Here is a 27,792-nt window from a genome sequence, read left to right as displayed (position 1 = left end):
TCTTGGAAGCCTTTCTTGACCACCTCCCAGGGGCATGTCTGTCTTGTTCACCATTATCTCCCCAGCACCCAGCACAGTACCTGGCTTATAATACCTGCTCAGCAAGTAGTTGCTGAGTAAATTAATGAAGAAAGGTCTCAGGAGGCGACAGGAAGGTTGAACTGTTAAAAAATTTTATTAAAATGTCCAAGAAGTACATTAATATCCACAGTGTCAGATACCACAGACCCACAGAATACTGCAGCTCACAGCAAAACCAGCAGAACCCGAAGCTGTTCACGCGCGCACACACTCACACGCATGCCACGCACGCGGCACACGCAGACACACGCACATCCCAAAGGGAAAGACTAAAAGACAAACCACCCACTTTAGAAAAGACCATAGCCCCCTCCCACCAGGGAGCTGGGTGGAGGCCGAGCAAGGGACTAAGGGGGCCAAGGGCAGGGAGCATAAACCAAGCCCCCCCCCCCTAAAAAAAAGTTGCACCCCCAAGCACCACCCCCAAAGGAAAATTATTTTATGACATTAATTATTGAAGATGTGTTATTATATTTTTAAAAGCAAAAAAAAAAATTATCAAAGCAAGAAGGCAAATGTACATCCCTGGGCTTTCTCTATAACTACAAGGTGGAGCAGGAGATAATGTCTATAGCGGGGAAGACTGAAGACCATGGTCAAGGATAAGGGTCTAGTTTGCACTTCTCAATCTTTTCCTAAACCTGCCTGTGCGTATGAGAGAGTATAATTATGCTTCAGTCCATTCCCCCAAAGTAAAGGCGATGTTTGGAATCAGACAGATGAAGGACCAAATCCTTTCTCCTGTCTTGGCTGTGGATTCAAACCAGTGCCTTTCTCTTCTCTGAGCCTCAGTCTTGTTATGTGTAAAATGGGCAAATAATAGTTCCAAAATCACTGGGGTACTGAGAAGATTCAAAGAGATAGTGTGGGAGTCCTTAGCAAAGTACAGACTCCATAGTCGTTGGCTATGATTATTCCTTCCCAGGAGGAATATAGGCTCAATCAACACATTTCTTTCTCTACTGAACCCTTGGACCATCTACTTTCTTATTTTTCTTTCTTGCAGAGGGCCATTCCCCACTGTAATTTTTAACACAGGTCCACAGACTTTTCCCAGAGGAGAGGAGTTCAGAGGGGACAAAACATGAAGGATACCATGGGGGTTTTCCCTGCCAGAGATCAAGGAGCTGAATCCTGGCCTCTGGCTCGGAGAACTATTTTACAGGTTGCCAATTGGGGGAACAGATTTAGTCAGTTCTTTCCCACTTAAAAGATTTTTAAAAAGCAATGAGAGAAAAAATGTGTGTGTCTCTATGTGTGTGTGTGTGTGTGTGTGTGTGTGTGTGTGTTTCAGTTTTTAACGCTGTGCATTTCTCTACAACATGACCGCAGGAAGATGTTACTACTTCAAGTTTTAAGCATTTCTAGTCCACCAGGCAATGAATGAAGACAGGGATGGGGCAGGAGTGGGGGCAGGACCCAGGGCAGGGGCACTACCAATGTCTCTGGAGGGACGGGGATGGGCACTGAGCTAGAAAACTTGGCACCTCCTTGATCCAGGAAGGAGGTTCTTTGTCTCCCTGAGAGATGGAGGGGGAAGAAATCTGGGCTCATCAAGCCCTAAACATCCTCTCATCTGTGTGTGTGAGAGAGATTCACCACACGTACAGAACCACCAAATCTCAGCACTGGACTAGACCTGGGAGGGTAAGCAATACACCTTCCTTCTATTCCCGTATATTGCTCTGACTATTCTGACCCCTAACTCTGAGGGCACAGAAGGAGATTATTCTAAAAACATTCCTAAAATTCAGTACATAGGAGTTCCATACTCCATTTATCCACCAAGACCAGAGAAGGAACTTGCGCTGAAGTCCAGGGTGAAGGAAGACAGCTGTCAAGTTCAAGCAGTGTGTTTCCATGGAGTTCTCTATTCCCAAAGCCAATGACCTTAACTAAAAGCTTCAGCCTGCATTTAGTAAACCTGCACATCTGACAGTTTACTAAGCCTGATCTTCTGGTGTGAAAAGCAATTCCTTAGTGTGAACCCAAACATACACTCTTGCACCTTCATCAAAGCCTTATTTCAACAACTGGTAATCAGCCTTGCCAACAAAAGACTTAACCAATGCAAAGAATGATCTTTGCTGATTGTGCTTCCCTTCACTGGGAGATGGTCCCAGAGTTCAGCCTGACTAGAACTGACTTTTCAGATACATGGCTATGCCTGCCAAGAGGACCTTGTGTATGTAAGAAAGAGGAGAGAGGAGCTTTTTACAAAGGATTGTGGAGGCGGGGGGAGGGGTGTGGTTTGGGGCTCAGGGACTTCCAGACCCTCTTGTTTTTCTCTGGGCTCTGTCTCCCCAGGTGAAGGCTCCGGGGAAGGTGTGGGAAAGGGGTTGTGCTTCCTTTTGCCTGGTTCTTCAGCAGAAATTCCCTTCTTCCTTCTCCCAGTCCTCTGCTGGGTGTTTCTTGTGTTTTCTGCGCTCCTTGTGCGATTTATGGTGGTGATGCTGGTGATGGTGCTGGTGGTGGTGATGATGTCGCCGCATCCGATGGGACCGTCTGGCTGCAGGGAAGTGAGGGAGGACAAGGAAGTGGCAAAAGGTGGTGAGAGGCGGGTGGCCTGATATAGCGGGACTTTTCATGGAAAGGAGAAACGAAGGAAACACCAGGCAGGCTGGTAAGTTCTCACTTATCTGCAAGGCTGCATTATCAGGCAGACATTCGGCCAGATCAAAGTGTGTAGCAATATGACGGGGGTTTTTTGTTGGTTTGTTTGTTTTTTGCTTCTAAAATTTTTGTTAATGTTTATTTATTTTTGAAAGAGAGAGACAGAGCGCAAGTGGGGGAGGGGCAGAGAGAGAGAGAGAGAGGGAGACACAGAATCCGAAACAGGCTCCTGGCTCTGAGCTGTCAGCACAGAGGCTGACGTGGGGCTCGAACTCATGAACGGTGGGATCATGACCTGAGCTGAAGTCGGATGCTTAACTGACTGAGCCACCCAGGCGCCCCAGTAATATGACATTTTAATTGGAGACCACAAATAACTGGAAACCTGTGTTGGGGTGTCTGGGGACAGCCACTTACGTTTGGTGCAGACGATTTGGGGCTGGTCCCACTTGCCATCGCTCCGGCATCGGATGACGGCCACATGGTGCTGGGTAAATCCTTCATCACATTGGTATCGTACAGTGGCATGAACATTATACTTGGCCTTGCGAGCACCAATGGGTGAGGCATTCTGTACTGCTGGAGGGGGACCACACAGCACTGGAGACAGAGAAACCACTGGTAAGGGAAGTGATCATCAAGTCTGGGGCTGAACTGGTTTCTTCTCTTGTTGGGAATAATTATACCCATCAGCAGGTCCTGCTCTTCACTCAGTTGTGACCTCACATGGACAGAAGTGACGGTGTCTGTCTCCTCTACCTAACCCAGGAGATCCTTAGGGGCGGGAACCTCCTGGACACATCCCATCCTCCTTAATCCTTACCCATGATAGCAATGAAGGTGGGAGATAAGAATGATATGAGTAAAGGAAAGGAAGAAAGGACATGAAAACTGTCACGGACACATAAGTGAGAATAAGCAAAAGTATAAGAGAAAGGTGGACACGAGAACGCGTATAAGTGTTCCCTTAATATGTAAAGAGCTCTCACAAATCAATAAGACCAACAAACCTATAGAACGTTATGCAAAGGAGATGAACTTGCAGGTCACAGGAAAATAAATACATCCAAATAGCTTATGAACCTATGAACAGTCGGTTATTCTCATCCTTAAAGGCATGCAAACTCCCCTAACAAGTAGGTCTTATTTTTTCACTGCCCAGATGAACAAAGAACAAAAGATTTGAGAACACACAGAGTTGGCAAAGGTCGGGAAAAAATGGGCACTCTCACACAGCACTGTAGTGAAAATTGGGCAGGGCTGACTTACATTTACACATTTAAAGAAAACAAGGACTCCACGAAAGGCAGAGGCAAGTGGTGGGGAGGGTAGCGGCATACCTGTTCCCTTCTTACAGACATAGGGGAGGTTGTAGTTACAGGGAACGTCGTTCCAGCGCCCGCTCTCATGTGCAACCATCACCACACAGTCCTCCCCACCCGCGAAGAAATTGTCAGGCTGGTTCTCCCGCCAGTTCTCATATTGCTGCAGGAATAGGGAGCAGAGAGGCTCAGACTCCGTCACGGCTCACTGCAGGACTCCCCTGGCCAGCCTACTCAAACTTGAAGGACTCAGTGTTTCTATCTCTACAACGGGCACCGTTCTGCCGGATGGTGGCCTCCACTGCACCCGGAGTCACCCCTCCTCTGGCTGCAAGGCTGCAGTGCCCTCTTCCTTGGCCCTCCTACCTGCTTCCTTTCTCCCTGACAGTCTAATTTTCCACCTAGGTCACTCTGAGATAAATAGTTGAGCAAAGGTCCAGGAGGGATTCCCGGAGAATACAAGCGGATAGCTGAAGACTCAAGGGTAGAAATGATGCAGGAAGGGAACAGAATTCCAAGCAGAGGGAACAGCTAGCACGAAGGCCCAGAGGCAGGGCGGTGCTTATCCTGTTTGAGGAATAGAACAGAGGCCAGTGGGGCTGGAGCTGCTGGGCCGAGTTGGGGTATGGTGAGTGGGTGGGCAAGGGCCAGTTCTTGCGGTAGAGGAGGTGGATTTTTTCTTATTTCTTATTTTTTTTTTTTAAATTTTTTTTCAACGTTTTTTATTTATTTTTGGGACAGAGAGAGACAGAGCATGAACGGGGGAGGGTCAGAGAGAGAGGGAGGCACAGAATCGGAAGCAGGCTCCAGGCTCTGAGCCATCAGCCCAGAGCCCGACGCGGGGCTCGAACTCACGGACCGCGCACCTGGCTGAAGTCGGACGCTTAACCGACTGCGCCACCCAGGCGCCCCTCTTATTTCTTATTTTAAAGCAGGCTCCAATGCAGGGCTTGAACTCACAACCCCGAGATCAAGACCTGAGCTGAGATCAAGAGCCAGATACTTAACCAACTGAGCCACCCAGGCGGCCCGAGGAGGTGGACGCTTTGAAACTGTGGTAAAATACATATAACGTAAAATTGACCATTTTAACCATTTTTACGTGTCCGGTTCATTGGCATTAATAAGATCCACAATGTTGTGCAATTATCACCACTGTCTAATCCCAGCACCTTTTCATCCCTTCAAACAGAAACTCTCTCCCTATTGGCAATCGCGCCCCATTCTGCCCCGCCCCCAGCCCCTGGCAACCACCCATCCACGTTCTGTCCCTGCGAGTTTGCATATTTTAGAAACTTCACGTCAACGAAATCACACACTCTGTGGCCTTCTGGCCTTTTCCACCGAGCAGGTTTTCCAATTTCATCCACACGGTAGCACATATCAGCTTTTTACCTGAATAGTATGCACCGTATGGATGGACCCCATTTTGTTCATGCATTTCTCTTTTGATGGCCATTTGTGCTGTTTCCACCTTTTGGCTACTGTGACGAGTACTGTTGTGGACACGAGTGTACAAATATCTGAGTGAAAGATCTTTCTTCTTTTGGGTATCTACCCGGGGGCGAAGTTTCTGGGTCCTGTGGCAATTCTGTGTTTGACTTTAACTTTTTGTGGGCCCGCCAGACTGTGTTTCACCGCAGGAAGAGGTAGATTTTTACCCTGAGAACAACAGAGAGCCTGAGAGGACTTGAAGCAGGGGGAATCCTGATCTATGATTTTGAAAAGGTCCCCGTGTATAGGTTTTCCTTTTCGGGTGGACGCATTCTGTAACCAGATGGAGGCGATGGCCGCACAACGTTGTGAAAGTATTAAATGCCACTGAATTATACGCTTTAAAATTATTAATTTGGGGGCACCTGGCTGGCTTAGTCGGAAGAGCATGCGACTCCTGATCTCCGGGCCATGAGTTCGAGCCCCACGCTGGGTGTGGAGATTAGTTAAATAAAACATTTTTCAAAGGGGGCACCTGGGTGGCCCAGTCGGTTAAGTGCCTGACTCTTGATTTCGGCTCAGGTCATGATCTCATCGTTCGGTTCCTGAGTTCGGTCCCCATGCGTCAGGCTCCTTGCTGACAGCACGGAGCCTGTTTGGGATTCTCTCTCTCTCCCTCTCGCTCTGCTCCTCCCCCAATCGTGTGCTCTCTCAAAATAAATAAACATTTTTTTTAAAAAAAGAAAACTTTAAAATGGTTAATTCTATGTTGTATGAATTTCACCACAATTTTTTAAAAAGTCCGCCTGGCTGCCAGGTGGAGGGGCTAGAGGGTAGGTAGCAAGCGTGTGTTTTGGAAGGTGGGGCTTGGGGGGCTGCTGCAGGGGTCCCGGTGAGTGATAAGGGAGGCTGGTCAGGCAGGGGGCAGTAGGGAAATGGGAATATCTTAAAGTCCATGGCTGGAGGACCCGGCAGTGAGCAAGAGGAGACCTCAGGCCCTAGTCCTAGGTTTATAACTTCAGTCACCGGGTGGGCCGGGTGTTTACAGGGCTGGGAAGTCAAGGGTGACCTGGAACTTCGCTGAAGCTCCTTTCCCAATCTCAGAGCCACAAGGAACTTTCATGGTTGATTTGCACAAGAGGGTAAAGTCAGGCCAGAGCACAGAGCCCACGCGGCTTATACACATCCCATTGTTCTAGGGAGACCCAAGCCTGGCTCCTGCCACTCACCAGCCCCGTGTTGTCCGTCCACTGGAAATCCCTCTCCACGATCCTGTCATTCAGGCCGATCCAAGTGTTTTCACGCCCAAAGCCTGCGAGGTGGGGCATCCTGAGGGCTGGGTGTCCACCCCTCCCCCAGCCTAGGCTGTGGGCCGGAGGAGGGGTGGAAGGTATGGGAGGGGAGGACCCAGCCCCTCCCCCAGACTCTGTGTGGGCTGAAGGCGGTGTCCCCCCCCCCTTCCCAAGCAGATGAGAGTGGGGGGGGGGGCATGAAAAGGGCTGGAATTAGGCTCCAGTCTTGCCACGATCAGTGGCTTAAACAAATAGCCACAGGAAGGAATAAACAGAGACTCATCAGGTTTTGCAGAAATTAGAGTGAGGGATAGGAGAGCCAGCAGGCCGGGCTGGACCAGGCAGGCAGGTGAGAGACCTAGTGAGGGAGTCAGTCACTGAGTGTCCTCAAGGATAAGCATGTGTTTGATTACATTGAGGGACAAAACAAGAATGAAGGAACCAGGGAGTTAACAAATGAAAGAATTAACAGGGGATGGGATGGGGAAAATGTGAATCATTGGATGGATGAACAAATGGCAGAGGGATAATGAATAAATCAATAAATGCCAGATTTAATTGATGCAACACTCTTTTTCTAGATTTATGCGGAGCTCCTTCCTCATTTCATCCCCCACGTCACAGATGCTTCTTCATTGCCCTCTTTCCCCTGGCTCTGTTTTACTTGTCATCAGTGCACTTAGGACCAGCTAAATTATAGTATAGATTTATTTAATTAGATATTTACTTGTTTGCCTATAGCCCTTACAAGAATGTCAATCCCTGCAGACAGGACAATATGCGTCTCACTCACTGCTGTGTCCCAATGCCCGGAACGGTGCCTGGCACATAGCAGATACTCAGTAAATATTTGGTGAGTTAATGAATGAAGTGAAGTATGAAATAACAAGTGAATAAATGGACATATGAATTAAAGTGATCAGGGCTAGCATTAATAAACACAGCTTCAGAAAGGTAGTGTCTTCAGGACCCTAGGGGATGCCCTGGCAAAGGGACTGCAAGGGCCACCCCGCCCACTCCAGAGTCCCTACTGTTAATGAAGCTGTGTTCCTCGGGTGAGTGGACGCTGGTCAGGTGGCCCGCTCGGCGGCGGCAGTCCCTCTCGGCGTCCTCCCACGCCCGTCGATGGGCAAAGTAGCGGTAGCAGTGGCCCTGGAACTTGTGCCAGCCGTGGTCACAGCCCTCTGTGTCTGGGAGGTGGGATGGGAGCGTGAGGGAGACTGGCCTTGTGTCAAGGCCTGCCCTGCTGGTCATGAGCACAGCCAGCGCACCAGAGAGAAGGCCAAAACCAAGGTCACTGTGGGGCCAGATCACCCCTCTTCCTCCCCCCATCCTCCTGAGGCTCTGTCCCCCCACCCTTTTTACCTCTCCCCCCCCATATTCACTTCTTTCTCTGTCGCAGGAAGATATTCAACTGAAGATCATTACACCCATCCCTCTCATCCCAACTCTGATGTCGCCTCTGATCTGGCCGCACCCTCTGTGTGGACCTGGGAACTCAGGAAATGGTCTCAGGAAGCCCTAAAATTTTTCTCCCGGCAAAAGGCTCAAATAGACATTTCTCCGCAAAAGATATACAGATGGCCAATAAACACATGAAAAGATGCTCAATATTGTTAGTCATTAGGAAACGCAAATCAGAACCATGATGGGACACTATTTCACACCCCCTGGGATGGATAGAATTAAAAAAAAAAATGGGACATCTGGGTGGCTCAGTCGGTTGAGCCTCCGACTTCGGCTCAGGTCATGATCTCACGGTCTAGGAGTTCGAGCCCCGCGTCGGGCTCTGTGCTGACAGCTCAGAGCCTGGAGCCTGCTTTGGATTCTGTGTCTCCCTCTCTCTCTGCCCCTCCCCCATTCATGCTCTGTCTCTCTCTGTCTCAAAAATAAATAAACATTTAAAACAAAAATTTTTTAAAAAAAGGAAAATAACAAACATTGGCAAGGATGTGGAGAAATTGGAACACTTGTACATCGCTGGCAGGGATGTAAAATGGTGCAGCCACTGTGGAAAACAGCCTTGTAGTTCCTCAAAATGTTAAACACAGAATTGCCATACGATCCAGCCATTGTACTACTGAATATACACCAAAAAGGATGGGGGGAGAAAAAAGGAAAACGTTGTCCAAACAAAAACTTACACACGAATGTTCATAGTGGCACTATTCATATTAACCACAAGGGGGAGACAACCCAAATATCCACCAAGCGATGACCGGATAAAGAAAATGTGGTATCTCCTTACAATGGAATATTATTCAGCCATAAAAAAGAATGAAGCAATGATACACACTGTAATGTAGATGAATCTGGAAGCCATCATGCTGAGTGAAAGAAAGCAGACACAAAATGACACATAGTGCATGACCTCATTTATATGAAACATCCAGAACCAGCAAATCCATTGAGACAGAAAGTAGATTAGTGGTTACCAGGGGCTGAGGGAGATGGAATGGGGAATGACTGCTAATGGATATAGGATTCCTTTTTGGGGTGATGAAAATGTCTTGGAAATAGCTAGAGGTGGTGGCTGCACAATATTGTGAATGCACGGAATGCCACTGAGTTGTACATTCTAAAGAGGTTAATTCTATGTTACGTGACTTTTATCCCCAAACAACAATTTGTCATCTGTTCAACTCACGGCCACAGAAGCAGAGATGGAGACCTGAAGCATATGTGAGAAACATGTGGCCCAGCAACCAGCCCCCTCTTGGTACTGTTTCTGGGGTCTCGGTAGAGACTCACCTTTCTCGCAGAGGCTACCCCCGTAGCTGGGGAGGCAAAGGCAGACGAACGTGTTGACCTCATCAATGCAGGTGCCTCCATTCTCACAAGGGCTGGAGACACAGTCATCAATATCTGGAGGGGTGGGACTGAGTTAGAGGTCAGCCTCCCCTTGGCTCCCAGTCCCCACAAGGAACCAGGCAGAAGATGAGGTCATGGTCCTACCATCCATCCTGGACCTGCGTGAAGCAACGGTGGTCTGCGCAGATGGCCCAATGACTCTGGAGGTCAAGGGGGTGGAGCCTCAAACAATTAGCATGAATTAGCATTAATGAGAGCAGATGCCACTGGGCCAGCTGAGAGCCAGAGTGTGTGGAATGCTCCACTGGCCTTCAGAAGAGTGAAGGTTATACTCTGGCAAACAGACTCCTAGAATGTTGAAGATGGAGGGTCCTACCAGAATGTGGAACTTGGGGAAACTGAGTTCCATAACATTTGCAAGGACTTGCACAGAGGCACAAAGGTAGAGCTGTTTGTAGGTAGAGCTAGAAATCAGTTGAACTAGATATCAGTTGAGCTCTCATTCAACCAATTTCTGTGTAGATAGTGCCTGAGTGACTTGGGCAAGTCACTTCCCATCTCTGGGACTCATTTTCGTGTTTGCAAAATGGTGATAATAATAGCACCTCCTCAAGAGTGGTTGTCGGTGGAGGGTCCATGGAAGAGCTCACGAAATCACATTGCTTATATTTATTGTTATAATTCTATAATTAGTATGGCTGTGAAATGAAATAACGTGCAGGGCTCAAGATTTATGTCATTTATATTTATTGTTAAAATTTCCTAATTTGTCATGTTCCCTGTGTTGGGCTTTGGGGCTAGGAAGAACCCCCTTGGATCAGGGAGGAATCTGAGCCTTATCATTTGTCTTTTCCTCTCATCTCTGCCTGGTAGTGATGGGTGGCAGGACACCTGAGCCATGGTCCCCAGGACAAGAGCTCAGCTGTTTGGTGCTGCTTCACCTAATTGGGACTGAGTTACTGGAACCAAAGAAAGGGGGAGGAGAAGGGAGCATCTGAAGCCGGCCTTTTATCCCTCAGTCCTCATGGGGATGGCTGCTGAGGTAGACCCCAGGGTTCTGATCCAAACAAGTCTAGGTTCAGATCCTGAGTCTGGGGCACTCACCAATCTCACAGTTCTCCCCGGCGAAGCCCTGGTCACAGCTACAGCCGTACATGGTGCCGTTGGCTTTACAGGTGCCCCCATGCAGGCAAGGGTTGTTCTCGCAGGGATCCAAGGGGGCTGCAGGATGGACAGGCAGTGTAGAGAGGAGGCAGGCCACCATGTCGTCTGCCTTCCTGGAATCCAGACCTAAGACTCCCCCAAACCCTCTCTGTGGAGTCCCCTCTATAACTTCCCAATAGGCAGTTGCAATTGTCAGTTTCCTCTTGCATTCTCCTCTAATGGGGAGCTTATTCCTTTCAGGAACTGCCCCAGAGCATCTGTGGGCCACTCTGCTTATGGAAACAGACTGTAGTGGAACTAGCTTCCTAAAGCTTCTTTTGGGAAGTCTCCCAGAACATGGATTTAAGTGCTTCCCTGACTTGTCCCTCTCTTCTGGACATGGCCTGATGGCCATTGCACTTCTCACAACTTGGAGCACAGAGGTGGATGTAAGGTCCCAGGTAGGGTATGAACAGCACTAGCCAAGAGTGAGAACTATCACCTCCTTCATTCTGGTGGCTCAATCTTTTTTGATGCAGTGGTTGGAGAGGTGCTGGATTATTGTAGTTATAACCACGGGCTCTGGAATCAGAGAGGTTAGTTCAATCCCTGACTCTGCCACTCATTAAGGACCCTGGACAAATTACTTCTCTGAATTTCAGTTGCCTCATCCACAAAATAGAAATCAGAACAGTTCATCCCTCTCCCGGTCCTGACCATAATGCCACGTCCAGCTCTGTCTATATCAGCTTGAGGCATCTTCAGAGGTCTCAGCATTGCTCTGTATGGATTTGGCACTCAGGGAGCATTGAGGAGTATGTGTCCTTGTCCCCCTCCCCCACCATTTCCCCCCTCAGCTGGGCTTCCCTGGAAGCAGTTGAGTCTCCCCTCCCCATCTCAGAGGCCCCGATGCCTTGGTGGGTGGTCTCCACCCTGGAGCCTGGGAGGCACAGAGCGAGAATTCTCATCCTATCCCAGCCAACCCCCATCCCTTATCAGGGCAGCGTCCAGTCCTCCACTGCGTAGACACCAGAACCAAGGCCCAGAGAAGAGCAGGGCCTGGCTCGAAGCCACACAGCAGAACAGTACAAGAACCAAGACTGGCCTCCCAGGCTCTGTTCTGGAAGCCCAGTTTAAGGTCCCCCTCTCCAACTCCTATAATCCAGAATTTGTTTCTGAATTTGTTTCTTGGCCCAAGGCCTCACGAGATATTAAGACGGTAATAAGCAGTTGCCTCCTCCCTGGTCTGATCTCTGCCGTCTGATCTCTGTTCTCCCTGTAGTCGCCAGAGGTAGCCTATGTAAACCTGAGTTAAATCATGTCCCTCCTCTGCCTAGGTCCCTCCATGGCTCCCCCAGTACCCTCAGAGGAAAAGCCAAAGTCCTCACTGCAGCCCATGGGACCCTGTGTGATTTTTTTCCCAACATCTCCCTGCCCTACCTCCTCCTCTCTTCCCCTGGCTCATTCTGCTCCAGCCATACTGGCGTTGCTGTTCTGCTACATGCCAGGCAGAGGTCTGCCTCAGGACCTTTGTACAGGCTCTTCCCTCTGCCTGGAATGCTCTTCCCCTAGATTTCTACATGGCTCCTCCCTCCCCCCTTTCAGCCTTGCTCAAATTTCATCTGGTTAGAGAGGCCTTTCTGACCCCCCTTCTAAAACTAGAAAACACCCATGGGCATCCCCCACCCTTTGGTTTACTTTTCTCTTTTGCCCATATCACTTTCTAACTTCCAATGCAATTTGCTTATTTACTAAGATCATCATTATTTGTCAGCACCTTCCCCCAGAGCAGTGATGTTCCACACGGCAGCCATATATAGCTATTCAAGTTTAAATTCAAATGGAATAAAAGTAAAAATGCAGTTTCTCAGTCACGCTAACCACATTTCAAGGGCTCAGTAACCACACATGACTGGTTGCTACCATATTAGGATAGCTCCAGAACATTTCCATCATTGGGAAAGTTCTAGAATGTTGCCCTAGAATGTCAGCTTCCACAGGACAAGGGACCTGGTCTCAAAACGGGGCCTGAAACACAGCGGGCACTCAATAATTGCTCATTAACTGAATGAAATGAAGGTAGCTGCTGGCCCTTCTGTAGCGGTTGGAGCCTGTCCCGGGGGTGGTGGGCCCAGAGGGGCCTGGGGCTGGTGTATCTGTCCCTGCACGTGTGTGCACACGCCTGGGGCTGCTGGGTGCTGGGACGCGTGAGCCCCGCCAGGTGCCCTGAGCTGCTGACACCTACCCACGGGCTGGCGGTGACTCAGTCGCTCACTGGTGCTGCATTTATTTTTGGCTTCATTAGCATTTCTGCTACAAGCAGGCGGGTGGGTAGGCGCCTGGGTCTCCCCCAGCGTTGGCTGCCTCCCTCCACCCAGGCTGCCGCTGGCTTCAGTCTAGAGCCAAGAAAGCAGCAAAGTCCAAGACAAATCCAGCTGTAGTCTTAGGGGCTCCACCCAAAGCACTTTCCTTAGCACCCCTAGACATGGTTGTCCTCCCACCTCTCTGTTCACCCCTTTCTAGCTCCTCTGGCTTGGAGCTTCCTTCCCTCTGCCCATCCCGCCCACCAGTCTCTTCTCTGCTCCTTCCCTGGGTGAGCTCACCCCCTCCTCAAGACCTCAGGCGTTTGTTTTTTATACCAATGAAATATGCATTGTATGAGCTAGTGTTTGAGACAGACTGTTGTCAGATGGCCTGGATTCAAATCTTATCATTTACACTCCTCGGGCTGCAAGATTCCGCACAAGTCATCTGACTTCCCTGTGCCTCAGTCTCTCCATCTGTAAAGTGAGGATCTTACTAGAACTTGTTCCACAAGGACATCATAAGGATTCACCAAGTCGATTGCAGTAAAGTGCTTAGAACAAGCCAAGCATGCAGTCTTTAGTGACGCTTGCGCCCCTGCCCAGGGTCTGCTTGCCTCCTGGGCATCTAAGAAAAAAGGCTATAGTCCTGGAGACGGCCCGGAGGTGACAGGGTGGGCGAAGAAACCCTGCATCTGCTATTTGCATTGCCACTACACCTTGCCTTCAAAAAAAGGAGCAAGTGTAAAACCAATTGTGTTAATAAGAGTGTTTTGCAACTCAGAATAAGTGTTTTTTAATTAGCTGCTGCTGCTTTTTTTTTTTTTAAAGCTCAATTGACCAAAAAAAAAAAAAAAAAAAAAAAGCCAAAATTTGCAGGCTGAGCTAGTGGGCAGACCTAGCCCCAGGGAAACAGGGCATTTGGCTTTCTCTGGACTCCACTAGGCACAGAACGGTTAAGGCTTCCACAGACTTGGGCTCTGATTGAAGTCTGGCCACTGGCCACTGACCAGGAGGCAGTCATACCTCCCTAAGCCTTATTTTGCTTTCTATAAAACGGGGGTGATGTCCACCCCTCCCGCCCCTTCCCAGCACCCACTTTCCCTGTGGCTCGAGGCCCCCCTGACGATCCACCATCACTGAATCCCAGGTGCAAATTCCCACTTGAACAGAAAGCCCTCTTTGTCACGCTTCCTCCCTCCAGCCCCGAGTCAGGGTGCCTGTGTCCAGCTCTGTCTTCCCAGACTGAGGCTTCACTGAAGGCCAGACCCCAGTATTGCACAGCACCGTCTGGCTCAGAGTGGACATGAACACGATTTATCCCCCAAATCAAACTCCACCCAATGCCTCGTTATTCCCCCCCTCGCTGTGCATCAAAACTAAGGTGTAACTTCACCTCCTGGCCTTTGCCCAGGCTGGTGTCCCTTCCAGGAACACCCTTTCCGCAATTCAACTCTGCCTAGTGAGCTCCCATCTCCAGCATCATCCCCTGCTAGAAACCTTCCCAGGCCCCCCAAAACAATCCTTCCTCCCAGATCTGGGCGCCCCAGCCCCTGTCCCCAAGCCCTGACAGCAGTGGGCTGGATGAGGCCACAAGCTTTGAACTCACCCTCCTCTGTACTTCCATTTGCTGGGGTCCCTGGCAGGGTCGGCTCTTCTCCACTCGCTGCCTCCTCCCAGAAGCCCTCCACACCTGGGCTCCCTGAAAGGACCTCCAGCTCAAACTCCTCTGGGCCCAGGGAGGCCGGCAGTGGGGTTCTGGGAGAGTCACCCGGCACTGTAGGCTCTCCTGAGGAAACTGAGACAGGCTTGTCCGTGCTGGCTGCCGTTGGTGTCCAAGGAGGAAGAACAGGTTCCCCTGGGGGGCTGCTGTCCTGTGAAGGGGCCAAGGCTCCCAGTATTCCCTGGGTCACCATCTGGCCCTCCGGCTCTGGATGGGGTTGGGAGCTTGAGGAGGCCACTGTGGACATGGCCAGGACTCCAGCCTCGTCCCCTTGGTCCACGGACATGAGGGACATCACTACGCTTGAATCCACGGCCACTCGAGGGCTCAGGGTGGGGCTTTCAGCTCCCTCAACCACATGGGATCCAGGTTCCCAAATCCCACCAGCATCACTGGGGGCCAGTGTGGCCGTGGAATCTGTGGGCCCCGCCATGGCTTCTCCATTTATAGTGGCCCAAGGCTCCAAACTTGGGGTGACCCCAGGAATCAAGAGGACTCTAGGAACACCCGAGGGCGCAGATGGGGGGTGGGAGTCCAGCCCTTCACTGTGCAGTGAGGGCCACGTGCCCTGTGCCTTGTCCGTGGTGGCCTGAGCGCCAACAGTGGGGCTTTCTGCTGTGCCGAAGACCCCAGACTCAGACCCCGAGATGTCTCTCACTCCCGTGGGCTCAGTGGCAGTCTCAGTGGCGGCGAAATCTTCCGCCACATTCCTGTCCACAGCAGCTTGTGGACTGGATCTGGGGCGCTCAGCTTTGCTGGGCCCAGTAGGGCTGGTCCCCCCAATTTCTCCCAAGTCTGCCCTGGGAGAGTTAGGACTGGCTTGTGTGTCTGTGGCTGTCTGCAAAGGAGCTACTGCACTGCCTGCTCTGTGGCCGCTGACTGTCGGGGGTGTGGCCTCTCTACCCTGTCCTGCTGGGCCTGAGGAGAGGGGCAAGGAATGCATTTCTGGATAGATAGGGTCCTGGGGGACAGCCTCGGTGTCTGAGGCAGGGGAGGGTGGTACAGAAGCCACGGCCTCACTATGCCCCTTGACCCTGTTGGCCTGCGTGGGGAGGGGCGTCGGGTTTGGATGAAGCCACAGTTTGGGGGCACGAAGCATGGCCATGACAGGAAAGTCTGGGGAAGTGACCATGGGGGATACCTCCCAGGGGGCACTGCTGGGACCCTCTGAGGGGTTGGGTTCTAGGGCAGTGACCTCTGAGGGAGACCAGGACAGTTCAGGAGCGGCTGGCCTCACACTGGGGCCCTTGGCTTCCTCTAGTTCCAGGCCAGCAACGCTGCTGGGGCCTGGGACGCTGGGTGGGGCCACGGTCGGGGGCCACAGCCAGGGCTCTGGGGGGCTCCTGCCACCAGGGGAACCTGCAACAATATCAACAAGAGTGATTCTAATGATCTCTCAGCAGTTCCTTCTGTTGAGTCCCGTTCCAAGGAGAAGGGGGTTTCTGAGGCTTGGTGAGGCCTGAGGACCCAGCTGGGGTTTGGAACCTCTTTCCCTGTCCTCCTCAGACCCCCAGGCAGGTCCCACCTCTCCCTTGGACCCCACTCACCAGCTCCAGGCACATCCACTTCATTGGTCAGCATAGCCCAAGGGCTTTGGCTCCGGCTATCCCCTGAAGCATCTGTGGCTCCTGTGGCCAGCAGAGGCTCCACGTGATTCCCAGCAGCCTCTGGGGTCAGGGCCTGGGTGCTGGCCTCAAGCCCCACCTCCAGGCCTCGGTGGGGTTCCTGTTGCTGGAAGTGGCGCCCATTCAACCCTTTAAAGCGTCCCCTCCTCCTGGGCACGGGGCCAGTCGGAGTCGCCTCCGTGTGAGCGCCCACTGCCGTGCTGGGGCTGCTAGGGCTGGGGGCCACTGTGCTCGGCCACACCTCTTCAGCCTCCCGGGGGGGCCTTGAGGCTAGCACGAAGCCTCCAGGAGCAAGGCTGCGGGTCGCCTGAGACTCCTGCTTCTCTGCCAAGATCAGAGGCTCTTCTTCCCCACTGGATACTAGAGGCTCCTGGAAGTCAGGGGTGACCATCTCCTCCCCAGTGTTGGGTTTCAGTTCTTGGGCTGGAGGCCCTTCTGCTGACAGAATCTCCCCCTCATCCCCAGATGAGGGGGTCTCTGGGTCTCCATGTGGTGGTGTAGGATGATGAGCTGTGGGAGAAAGCCGAAAAGGTTGTGTTAGGAAGGTTGGCCAGGAAGTTCTGCCTGAAGTCTACCCCCACTCTAGCATGCTGCAGCGTGAACCGTCTGTGTCTCTCTGTTTCTCTGTGCCCCTCTGTCTCTAAAATCTCTGCGTGGTTTCTGGGATCCCCTAAACCCAGAGAGAGGAAGGTGTGAAGTTAACACTCCTACCGTTCAGGCTGGGGCCCACTGTCAAGGTCAGTCAGCTGGTCATGGTGAGGGGTCAAGAGACAGCTAGGTTCCTGGGTAAAGCTCAGGCAGTGGCCAGTTCTCATGGGGGCAGGTCAGACCTGGACCATAGCTTCTCCCCCAGGGGGAGGAAGCTCCTAATAAGCGTGGCCTTCCTACAAAGGGATTTTTTTTCCCTCTTACACATTAGTCTTAGGTCCTTGGAGTCAGGTTCCCAGCTTCTGAAACTTTGGTCCCACTCCAAGGACTAGGGTCATCCCCAGTCCCTGGAGGTGTGGCCTTGCCTTGGGGCCATGGCTAATGGAACAGCACTCCCTCCTCCGGGGATGCTTATGCACAAGGCTCCAGCTAAAATATGCTCCACTCAGAAGCATGTCTTTCAGGGACCTTAAGAGATACAGCTCACTCTCAACGGAACGTCCCCGCCAGAGTTTGGCCTTTTCGGGCCCCGACCCTACCCCCAGGGCGGGGCTCCTAGGGAAAGGGGCGTGGGCTTCACCGAGGGCGTGGCTTATCTCAGAGCGTATTTCCAAGGACCTCTCTCCTCGGTCTGGGCTCCGCCTCCACTAGAAAGGAAAATTCCCAGGGGCGTGGCCTTGACCAGGATGTATAGCTTTGGGGCGTGGCTGCCAGGGGACGCACCTTCCAGGGGCTTGACCTTACACGCACCTCGGAAGCAGTAGGCATCGAAGCGCGCTCCGGGCGCCGGGAAGCCAGTGCGGTTGGCGAAACGGTAGACTGTGCGCACGCCGGGGGTTGGGCCGCCGCAGCGCCGGCGCGGCGTCTGGATCGGGTAGCGCACGCTGCCGTCGGCTAGCCAGCCCGGGTCGCACTGGTCCAGGCCCTCGTGCCAGGCCAAGTGCAGCTGTCCCACCGAGGCTAGCGCGGCGCCCTGGCGGCGGCACTGGGCACGCGCGCCGGCCAGTGTCAGGCGGCGGGCCGGGCCCACATAGAAGACCTCGCCTGCGGGAAGGCGCGAGCGAAGGTCAAGCGGGCCTGGGGAATTCTCCCCTGAAGCCCGGGAAGGGGGTCCCACTCTGAACTCCAGCCTGGCCGGGTTTGGGTGGTGGCTAAACAAGGCGGCGACAGCCGCCGCCGCTGTGCGCACTCCCGCCCGCATAGTGGTCTTTACCTCTCAGGCAGTGCTAGGAAGAAGAGGGCCTTAGCTTCTTTTTACAAATGAGGTAACAGGCCTTTGAGTGTGTTGGGCTCCAGAGAAAGGGAGGATCTTGGCGCGGGGAGGGGGCTCAGAGAGTAAGAGAAGGGTAGGAATAGGGAGAGGGGCCAGGGAGGGGGAGAGTCTCAGAGAAGAGACAGGGCCTCAGAGAGAGGGAAGGGGCACAGAGAAGGAGGGGCTCAGGGAGGGAAGGAAAGCTCAGAGAAGGGTGAGCCCAGATATTGGCTGCAGGTTTATAGAGGGATGAGACTTAGGAGAGCTAGGCAAGGACTTAGGGAGGAATGGGGGTTGGGGAGGGTAATAGGTACTCAGGGAAGTGAGGGTGGGGAGTCCTGCCAGCCCCAGACTTACCCCCCAGCTCACGGGCAAAGCAATACACATCGTAGAGTTCCCGTGGGTCGCGCCTCCCATAGCTCCTCACCCCTGGAAGACTGCTACGGTCGCCATAGCAACCAGGACGGGACTGGGTGATAGGATACCTGACAAGACAAGGAGGGGGTCCCTCTCAAATATGTGCACCTGGGGCCCCCAAAGACCATCTTTCCCCAGGAGCTAGGTCTCCACGTCCCAACCCTGTGTACCCCCTCACCGAACAGTGCGGTCAGAGAGCCACCCGGCATCACAGTTGTCAAAGCCATCTTCAAAGGCAGCCTGCAGGTGCCGTGGGGCTGCAATGGTGGCTGAGCTGAGACGACAGGCCTCCTGGGCCTCTGCGAAGGTCAGTGCATAGCGATCCTGGGCTGCCCGGTAGTGGAACACGACACCTGTTGGGGAACATCCAGGATAGGGGGCTGACTTATGCTGCAATCTTCAAGAACTGACCTCCTTCTTGCAGAATGCCCCTTCTCCCAGTTTGTTAATAATAAACCTGCTCCCCTATGCTGCCCTGTACCATGCCAGACTGATATGACCCCATTTTTAAATAAGGAAATTGGTAACGATGACCATAAAGGGCTAACATGTGTCTAATGTTTACCATGTAGAAAGCATTTATAAGCAAGATCTCAATGAAATCTTACAACAACACTGTGATTATCCCCATTTCCAGAGGAGAAAACTAAGGCTCAGAGACGCTGAGGCACATGTTCCGTTCCACACAGCCAGTATGAGGCACAGCCAAAATTCATAACCAGGATGATCTGACTCCAAAGATAGCACTCTTCATGCCTAGGGTTAGACCTTGGAGGTGACAGGAGGCATGGAGAAGAGGGAGATTCTTCCTTTTAAAAATAAAATACATGCTGGGGTGCCTGACTGTCTCAGCAGGGTAAGCATATGACTCTTGATCTTGGGATTGTGAGTTCAAGCCCCACGTTGGGTGTGGAGATTACTTAAAAATAAAATCTTAAAAACAAAAACAAAGGAATTAAGTACATGTATTGATAGGGAAAGCACAGGTGGCAATGGGAGATCAAGTGGTTCTTGCCCAGCCTGGGAATGGAGTCACAGAAGACTTCCTAGAGGAGGTGACTTGTAAGCCAGGATGGGAAGCATAAATAATGGGCTCACTGTGACTCAAATTCTGATTTAGGATGAAAGAAATGGCTGAGCAAGACAAAGGAATGAAACATTCGATTCCATTTTATCAAACTCCGAGCTCCTGGAAGACAGTGGCTGCGTCTCAGTTATGATTATGTTCCCAGCACCAGACTAGCATGTGGTAGGTAGGTGCTCAATACATGTTCAGTTGAATGAATGAACAATCCCAGAAGTAGATTTTACTTCCTTCATCACTTATCGGTTTTCTTCAAGGTTTATCAGTTTTGAGCAGCGAGGCCGTGTAAAAGGGACAGTTGGCTGACCCCATAAAATATGCAGTGAGACACTGTTGGGTGGGAGAACACTGTGCTCCAGGACAGGTGGTTCAGGGATTTGCCCATGGCCAGCATGGGTCAAGGTAAATCGACTTCCCAGCAAGCACCCACAGGATGTTTTACACACAACAATTCATTCATTTGTCAATTGAGTCATTTGTCAATTACCTATGGAGCGTCTATTGTGCCACCCCTGTGCTAGTAGGACTTTGCTTTAATAATTAAAAAACTTTTTGTTTTGTTTTGTTTTGTCCACCTTGATCAGTTAGGAAAAGAGAAACACTGGCTATTTCAACAGAAAGAATTTAATACAGGAGTTGGTTAAACAGGTATTTGAGGACTGTTACTTACTTCATATATATTTTCAGTTGGCTATGAAAAGAAAACCTCACTCTTATTTTATTTAAAAAAAACATCATTTTATTGTAAAAGGAAATTTGTATTCCTATTTTATTTTTTTAAAGTTTATTTATTTTGAGAGAGTGAGCATGAGAAGGGAAGGGGCAGAGATAGAGGGGGACAGAGGATCTGAAGTAGGCTCCACGTGGACAGCAGAGATCCCATGTGGGGCTTGAACTCACGAACCATGAGATCATGACCTGAGCCAAAGTTGGATACATAACTGACTGAGCCACCCAGGTGCCCTTGTATTCCTATTTTAAACAGAAAGTCAATATCCTTTGTCTTATGTGAAAGTAAGTAACCATGAAAGGGACTTATAATAAGGTTAGGAGGGGCGCCTGGAAGCTCAGTACATTAGGCATCTGACTCTTGATTTCGGCTCAGGTCATGATCCCAAAGTTTGTGGATTGGAGCCCCACACTGGGCTCTATGCTGACAGTGCGGAGCCTGTTTGGGATTCTCTTTTCCCTCTCTCTCTGTCCCCCCCTCACTTGTATTGTCTCTCTCTCTCTCTCTCTCTCTCTCTCTCTCAAAATAAATAAACTTTAAAAAAAAGCTTATGAAATCCTATAAAATACTGTGGTCCACAATAGATGGAGCCAGAAGCTGCTTTGTCTTAGCTAAAAGAGAGAGAAGTATTAAAGAAAGGGTAGCACTGGAGGAGACTTTCTTTGGACTTTACTTTGTCAGAAGAATTGAAAGGGAATCATTGTTCAGGGAGTGATTTCTAAGGTGACATTCTGTAGGTGAATTTCAGGCTCAGCACCTCCCCTCCCAGCCTTGTCCTCTCCCGTCCTCAACTGACCTGTCACCTCCAGGGGCACGAGGTCCTGCTCATCCTCTATGCCCCTCACCACCTGGCAGCGGTAGAGCCCAGAGTCGCTGGCTCTCAGTGGTCCCAGTAGTAGCGTCGCGTTGGCCCGGTGCCGGGGGTAGGCAGGCAGTGAAACACGTCCCTGCCAGCCCTTGGCCACTCGAACCACATTGTCCTTGGCCACCAGAATAGGCAAGTCCTGCCGCTGGCCTGATGCAGTCCGCACCTTGGTCCACTTGATCCGAGGGGCTTCTCGGCCTGCATCTGGCCATGGTCGCAGGGTGAAGAGACAGGGCAGGGCCACTAACTCTGCCAGCGCAGCCCGAACCAACCCCGACCCCACCTTCTGCATGTGGAGCCCCTTGTTGGCGGTAGCAGAGGCAGCAGCAGTGGCATCCTGTGTGCCTGGGGTGGAGAAGGTGGAAAGAGGACCTGACTCAAAGACAAAGACCAGCATGGGGCGCCTGGGTGGCGCAGTCGGTTAAGCGTCCGACTTCAGCCAGGTCACGATCTCGCGGTCCGTGAGTTCGAGCCCCGCGTCAGGCTATGGGCTGATGGCTCGGAGCCTGGAGCCTGTTTCCGATTCTGTGTCTCCCTCTCTCTCTGCCCCTCCCCCGTTCATGCTCTGTCTCTCTCTGTCCCAAAAATAAATAAAAAACGTTGAAAAAAAAATTAAAAAAAAGACAAAGACCAGCAGAGACTGCTACTTCTCTCACTTTACAGATAAGGAGACTGAAGCCAGAGAGGTTAGGTTGCCTACAATATCACAATGCAGTGAACCAATCTGTGATGTGCACCCCAATCTGTGAGCAAAAGAGGAGTCACATGCCTTCATAGCGGTGCATCCACTCAAAATCCAGACCCTGGCTGCCAGGGATTTGACTCTGTCACTGACTCACTGTGTGGTCATGGGAAAGTCACTTAACCCCAAAGTCCAGTAAGAAGCAGCCATTAGAAGGAAAATGTGCCTGAGGAGTACCTTCTTGATAACAGGGGCACTTTATACATAGCGATCAGCTCATTTGATTTTCATAACCATAGGCAGAAGTAGCCATGTCTCACGGTCTTTTTGGAGGGTTGAGGAAACTGAGTCTCAGAGACATCATTGTATTTGCCTAACCACAGAGAAAATCAGGGGGCATTTCCAGTGCCTGGGCTTTTAACCATCACTGGGGAGATGCCAGGGAGAGTTCTACATACCTTATTTCTATTGCCCCGCCCATGACAGACATCACTAATCAATCTCTGCACTGTTTTCATTTTTTCTCTCTCTCTTCAGCTCAGCTCAGCAAAACAGTGAGAGGCAGGAACCTCCAGCCTCTGCTGGCAATGACTAAAAATAACCTCTCAGGTGTCTTGTTCACTTTTGACTATTCAAAGACCTTTTTCATCTATTCTCATTTTATTCTCCAGACCAAGCCAGGGAACCAGCAGGAGAAAGCTCTAGAGTTAAAAAGCTGCCCGATCTTGTCAGTCCCCCAGAACCCAACCTCTCCCACCCCACAAAGCTAACTCACTCTGTTCCCCAGCCACAAACAGCAGCATCTGGAGCATCAGGAGGCCCAAGGCCCAGACAGATGTGGCCCCCATCCTGGACCTGGAAAAAGATGGAGACAGAGGGAGAATGGGGGTGAGTACAACCCACCCAGTTAGTGTGGAAGGACCAAGTCTCCCCATTCTACAGACCTAGAAACAGACTCAGAGAGGCTAACGTGTCACTCAAGGACACACAGTCAGCAAGCAAGGGTTAACCCAGGATCCAAGCCCAGGACCGGCTGACTTCAGAATCCCAGCAGTGAAGTTTCACAGTCAGAAGTAAGGGTGTTAAAGTGAAATCAGACCTGGTATTGTCTATCTGCCTGTTCCTTGCTGTGTGACCTTCAACAAGTAGATTAGCTTCTCTGTGCCTCAGTTTCTTTGTAGGTTAGCTAGGGATAACATCAGGTAGTTGGAAGGAATAGATGGGTAAATACAGTCAATATGTACGAAATGCCTAGAACTGCCTGGCATGAAAGAATAGATTTGAGCTGTTTTTTAAAAAATGTATTTATTTAATCTCTATGCCCAACGTGGGACTCGAACTCACAACCCTAAGATCAAGGGCCACATGCTCTTCTGATTGAGCCAGCCGGGTGCCCCTGAGCTGTTGTTATTACTATTATTGTCCTTAACACAGCCAAGATCAAAATCCCATCTTTCATGTTGGCCTCACCCATAAGACTAGGATTCCAGGAGGGCAGTAGCCAGTCCCAGTCAGCCTGAGGTCCCCAGTCCTCGCAGTATGCTGGCCTCCAAGCCAGCCTTTAATCTGGGTTTGCTGACTGACACGATTCTCAGCTTCAATTCCAGGATTTGGTTGTCGCCAAGATTCTATTCTTGGTTTCTGGGATTTTTGAGAAGCTGCCAAGTCCCAGCTGGAGGAAGGGGCCTCACCCCTGCCCACCCCACCCTCCTCCTGACTTCATACCACCTGGCAAAGATGCCTCCTAGGTCCACAGAGAAACTCCAGTTGTGGGTCCAGCCTTCTATAGGGGTTGTGGCCTTCAGACATAAAATGGACAATTACTGAGTGCCAACTGTAAGTAAGGCCCAATCCAGGCACCAGGACACAGCAGTGCCCTCCCAGGCCTCACATTCTTCCAGAGACCAGAAACTCTGGGGAGATAGTCCCTCCCCAAAGCCTCACAGCCCCTCTGTACCACTCCCCTCACTGGGGCTCAGGAGGTGGGGACAGATGGCAAGTTAGGGCATCCTCTAAAAATCTAACCCTTGCAGCCTCCCCCAATAAAAGAATAGCCCTGAGGAGGGGAGTGTAGATAGCATCCAGCATGGGGGCTGTGGAGGACAGCTGGTCCCATTCCCAGTGCTCTTTCCCTGCTCCCAGAGTCCCTACTGGGAGGCCAGCCGGGGCCCTATCCGTGGTGCTGAACTCTAGGGAGGCAAAGCAATGACATGCCCACTTGGTCTCCTTGTCTTCCTCTGGCAGCGGCACCACAGCCTCACCTGGGACCCAGAGAGGGCTAGCAGTTTGCCTAGGGCTGCACAGCGGATCAGAGGCCAGGCCTTGGGATGGTGCCCCCAACTACCAACCTGTAAACCTTAGCAACTTCTGCCTCCATTCCAGGCTGTCCTCATTTCTCCCCCTTGGAATCCTGAACAAGTGCAGGCTCCTCTGATGGCTGTACAAGGCCTGACAAGGTATTAGAGGGTGGGGCAGGACTATGGGCTGCACCTGCCCAGGAGGGCCTTAGGAGGGGGTGAGTTCACAGAATTCATACACACACACACACACACACACACACACACACACACACACACTTTGTATGGTTAAAAGGACAGACTACATTCAGGGGCACCTGGCTGGCTCAGTTGGAGGAGCATGTGACTCTTGATCTCCGGGTCATGAGTTCAAACCCCAAATTTATTTAAAATTAAAAAAAATCTCTGCCTCTTTCTATACATTGTATGACCCTAGACAGGTTGCTTCATTCTCTGTGCTTCACTTTCCCCACCTGTAAAATGGGGCTCACCCAACATGTACCTCATAGTGTTACGGTGAGGATGGAATGAGCAAAGACTTGTGGGGTGCTAGAAATGTTAAATTAAGAATCAGCTTTTTGTATACAAAGCCTCATGTACATATGCAAATGTACAGAGGTGATCCAACACAGTGACAGTTTCAGGTGCACCCTCCCACGCACACACATACCCTCCCAGAGGCACTCTGTTCCCTCCGCTTGCACCCTCACACACCCACACCCCTTCTCTTAAAATACTTCCTCCCTAGAGCAGCCAGAGGTGAGCATTTACACAGCTGTCTGGGGCTTGTCCCCTCATGAATAACGCATAAGCCTCATGCATATGCAACAGGGGCCTGTGGGGCATTGGAGGAGGGGCGGTGCTGAAGGAGGGTGTGTGTGTGTGTGTGTGTGTGTGTGTTGTGTGTGTCCCTGTCCCTCCCTCTGACCCACCTCCTGTCTCAGTGGGCACTGAATGTGGGTGTGTTGGCCAGCAGGTATTTTTGTGTGCCTGGGTGTGTGTGTCGGGGTGCTGTGTCCAGGCAAGGATGTGAAGTTGTGCCCTGTGATGTGTGGATGTGTGCATCGGTGTGCAGCAGCTCTGTGCGCTGCGTGGAGCATAGGGGACCCACTGTGGTCTCTGGATGTGTGGGTCCAAGTGCCCCTCCGCAGGGGCCGTAAGCACATGTGTCTGTTTCTGGCCTCGGAGTCAGGGCATATTTGTGTGTATGGGCATGATCGTGGAACTCCTCAGAGGAGAACTGAAGCCAGGCTCAGTAAACCATCTCGGGATGCCTTTGGGGACCTGAACCCCAACATCTCCCCTATTAGCACCCCAACTCTGCACAAAGATCATATCTCACACCCCCGTGCTTAGGGTCCACACTGCCAATCACATGGAGAGGAGCCCCTTGCTGTACATGCAGCCACACAACCCCAGACTCAGAGCCAGGGAGACGCGCGCACACACAGATTCACAGTGACATTAACAAAGAGAGACAATATGGGCACTTACAAGGCAGGCAGCATGTCTTCTGCACAAAGACACACACCCACAGTCTGAGCCTCCCCATATAAACCCCTCGATGAGGCCATACCGTCAGACACAGTTTCTCACAGACACTCACACATGGTGATGCCAGCCCCTGGCACAGACCAGGCTGGATAAATGTGGCCTTGGTGACTGGTGGGCACACATCATTTTGCCACCTGGTGATGTGGCCCCTGCCACAAGTTTCCTGACAAAGACACAACCTCAGTCGCATTAGACTCACAGAGGACCCCAGACTCCCCATGGACACACACCCTCTCTCAGCATGGGGTAGACACACACACACACACACACACACACACACACACACACAAAGCCCCTGCCTCCGGCGGGGGGGCGGGGGGGAGGCACCTTCCATTTGGGAATGTCCACAAGCCAGCGAGGCTGCTGGGTTCTGAGGTCCCATGATCTGCCCACCCCTCCCTCCTTGCCCTTCCCCCACGTCCCCCGCTGGGGCCCAGCGCCAACCCTCTCCTTGTCCTGGCTGTCTCCCATTAATGCTGCTGAGAGGAACAAAGCCCCGTGCACAGAAATGGGGGTCGGTCGTTCCTGCCCAGGCTGGGCCCGGGATCCCGGCCCCCTACTTCCCGGTGCCTGTGCCCCCAAACCAAGCCAGGACTTTCACAAGCATCCATATGGGCAGATGGAACTGAAGGGGTGAGGCAAGAGTCTGTGTCCCTCTGTGAGGACACAGTCAGGTATGGAGGTGCTGGGAGCGGCCCCCCTCTTTGGACTGGGTGCCCCTCATGGGTCCTAGGGATTCTAACTGGGGTTTTAGGGACTCACACCCAGCATTCACCTGGGAGACCCAGTGTGCTCCCTGGGAGAAGAGACACCACCCCAACTCCAAGTCCAAGGGAAGAACAAGGACCACCTTGGGATGGAGCCCCCCCCCCCCCCCCGCCCCAGAACCTCCTCCCTGAATCAGGATGTGGTGACAGGACCTGGGCCAAAAGAAGAGGCAGACTGTAGGGCGCCCCTTCCCCACTGCTGTTCACACTCAGGGAAGACCCCCCCTTCCATCGGACTCAGGCTAACCTGGAGGGCCCCCTTCCCCGCTGCAGTCCAGCCTGGATTCCTCCATTCATCTGCAAATTGGGAACCCCCACTTAAAATCCTGGGGTGCCTCAGCTCAAATACCGGGATGCCCAGTTATGGAGCCCCCCCCCCCCATATAGCATCTGGATTTCCCCCTCTTCTCTCTAAACTCGTTGTGTCCTCCCTTAGCCTTGGTTCCCAGTGCCCCCTCCCCAATTCTGAGACCCACCCCCAGCCCGGCCCCCTCCCCACCTTGGAACCGTCTCCGCATTCTCCGGACAACCCAAGGATTGACCCCCAAATCCGAGTCCCCCTGACATTCCCAAGCGCCCTCCAGTTTGCGTTCTCTTCCTAACCTGGGTCTCCCCTCCCCCTCTCAGCCCCCCTCCCTGTTCTGGGGGCTTCTCTCTGATCCCAGGCCCCCTCCCCAATCTCGTGCTCGTCTCTAATTCCGCGGATCTCTCCCCTAACGCGGCCCCCTCCCCACGACGGACCCCCCACCTGACTCCTAGCTCGGACGCATCCCGGGGCGGTCGCCCGGCACAAAGGACGCTCCGGCTTGTCTTGATCGTTCGCGCCGGGTCCAGCCCCTGCGCCCTGCGCTCCGCTCGCCCCAGAGCCGCCTCAGCGCTTATAAAGGGGCCGCGGGGCTGCTCTGCGCATGCGCCCCTGCCTGCTGGAGGCCTCCGGCTGCGCCAGGGAGGGGGCTCTCCCTACCTAAAACCCCCCTCCCCACTTCTTCCACCTCTCACCCCACCCAGGGGAAGACTACGTCTGATTTCCCGCGCGTTCGCCCATTTTCCCCAAGAGTCACATTAAATGTTCCCAGACGCCCCGCGGGGGGCCTGTCCCACCTTACAGACGTGGAAACTGAGCCTCGGGGAGACGAAATAGCTCCCAGA

The 27,792-nt window shown here is 52.1% G+C and overlaps 1 protein-coding gene across 1 annotated transcript; it reads right to left on the bottom strand.

Moving 5' to 3' along the window:
• Positions 1-156: 156 nt before the first annotated feature.
• Positions 157-27,525, bottom strand: NCAN (neurocan). The gene is made up of 15 exons (XM_078443191.2): positions 27,392-27,525; positions 22,801-22,880; positions 21,275-21,688; positions 18,843-19,017; positions 18,605-18,732; positions 17,746-18,039; positions 16,270-16,857; positions 14,609-16,081; positions 10,658-10,774; positions 9,494-9,607; positions 7,774-7,932; positions 6,680-6,762; positions 4,035-4,179; positions 3,112-3,294; positions 157-2,590 (listed from the first exon to the last, which is right to left on the bottom strand). Exons 2-15 carry the CDS (start codon positions 22,871-22,873, stop codon positions 2,445-2,447), a joined length of 4,092 nt encoding a protein of 1,363 aa, XP_078299317.1. The 5' UTR covers positions 22,874-22,880; positions 27,392-27,525; the 3' UTR covers positions 157-2,444.
• Between the last annotated feature and the right edge of the window lie 267 nt (positions 27,526-27,792).

Source organism: Panthera onca, chromosome A2, assembly GCF_046562875.1.
Source record: "Panthera onca isolate mPanOnc1 chromosome A2, mPanOnc1 haplotype 2, whole genome shotgun sequence".
Lineage (NCBI taxonomy): Eukaryota > Metazoa > Chordata > Mammalia > Carnivora > Felidae > Panthera > Panthera onca.
This window is presented reverse-complemented; position numbering and strand designations above follow the sequence as displayed.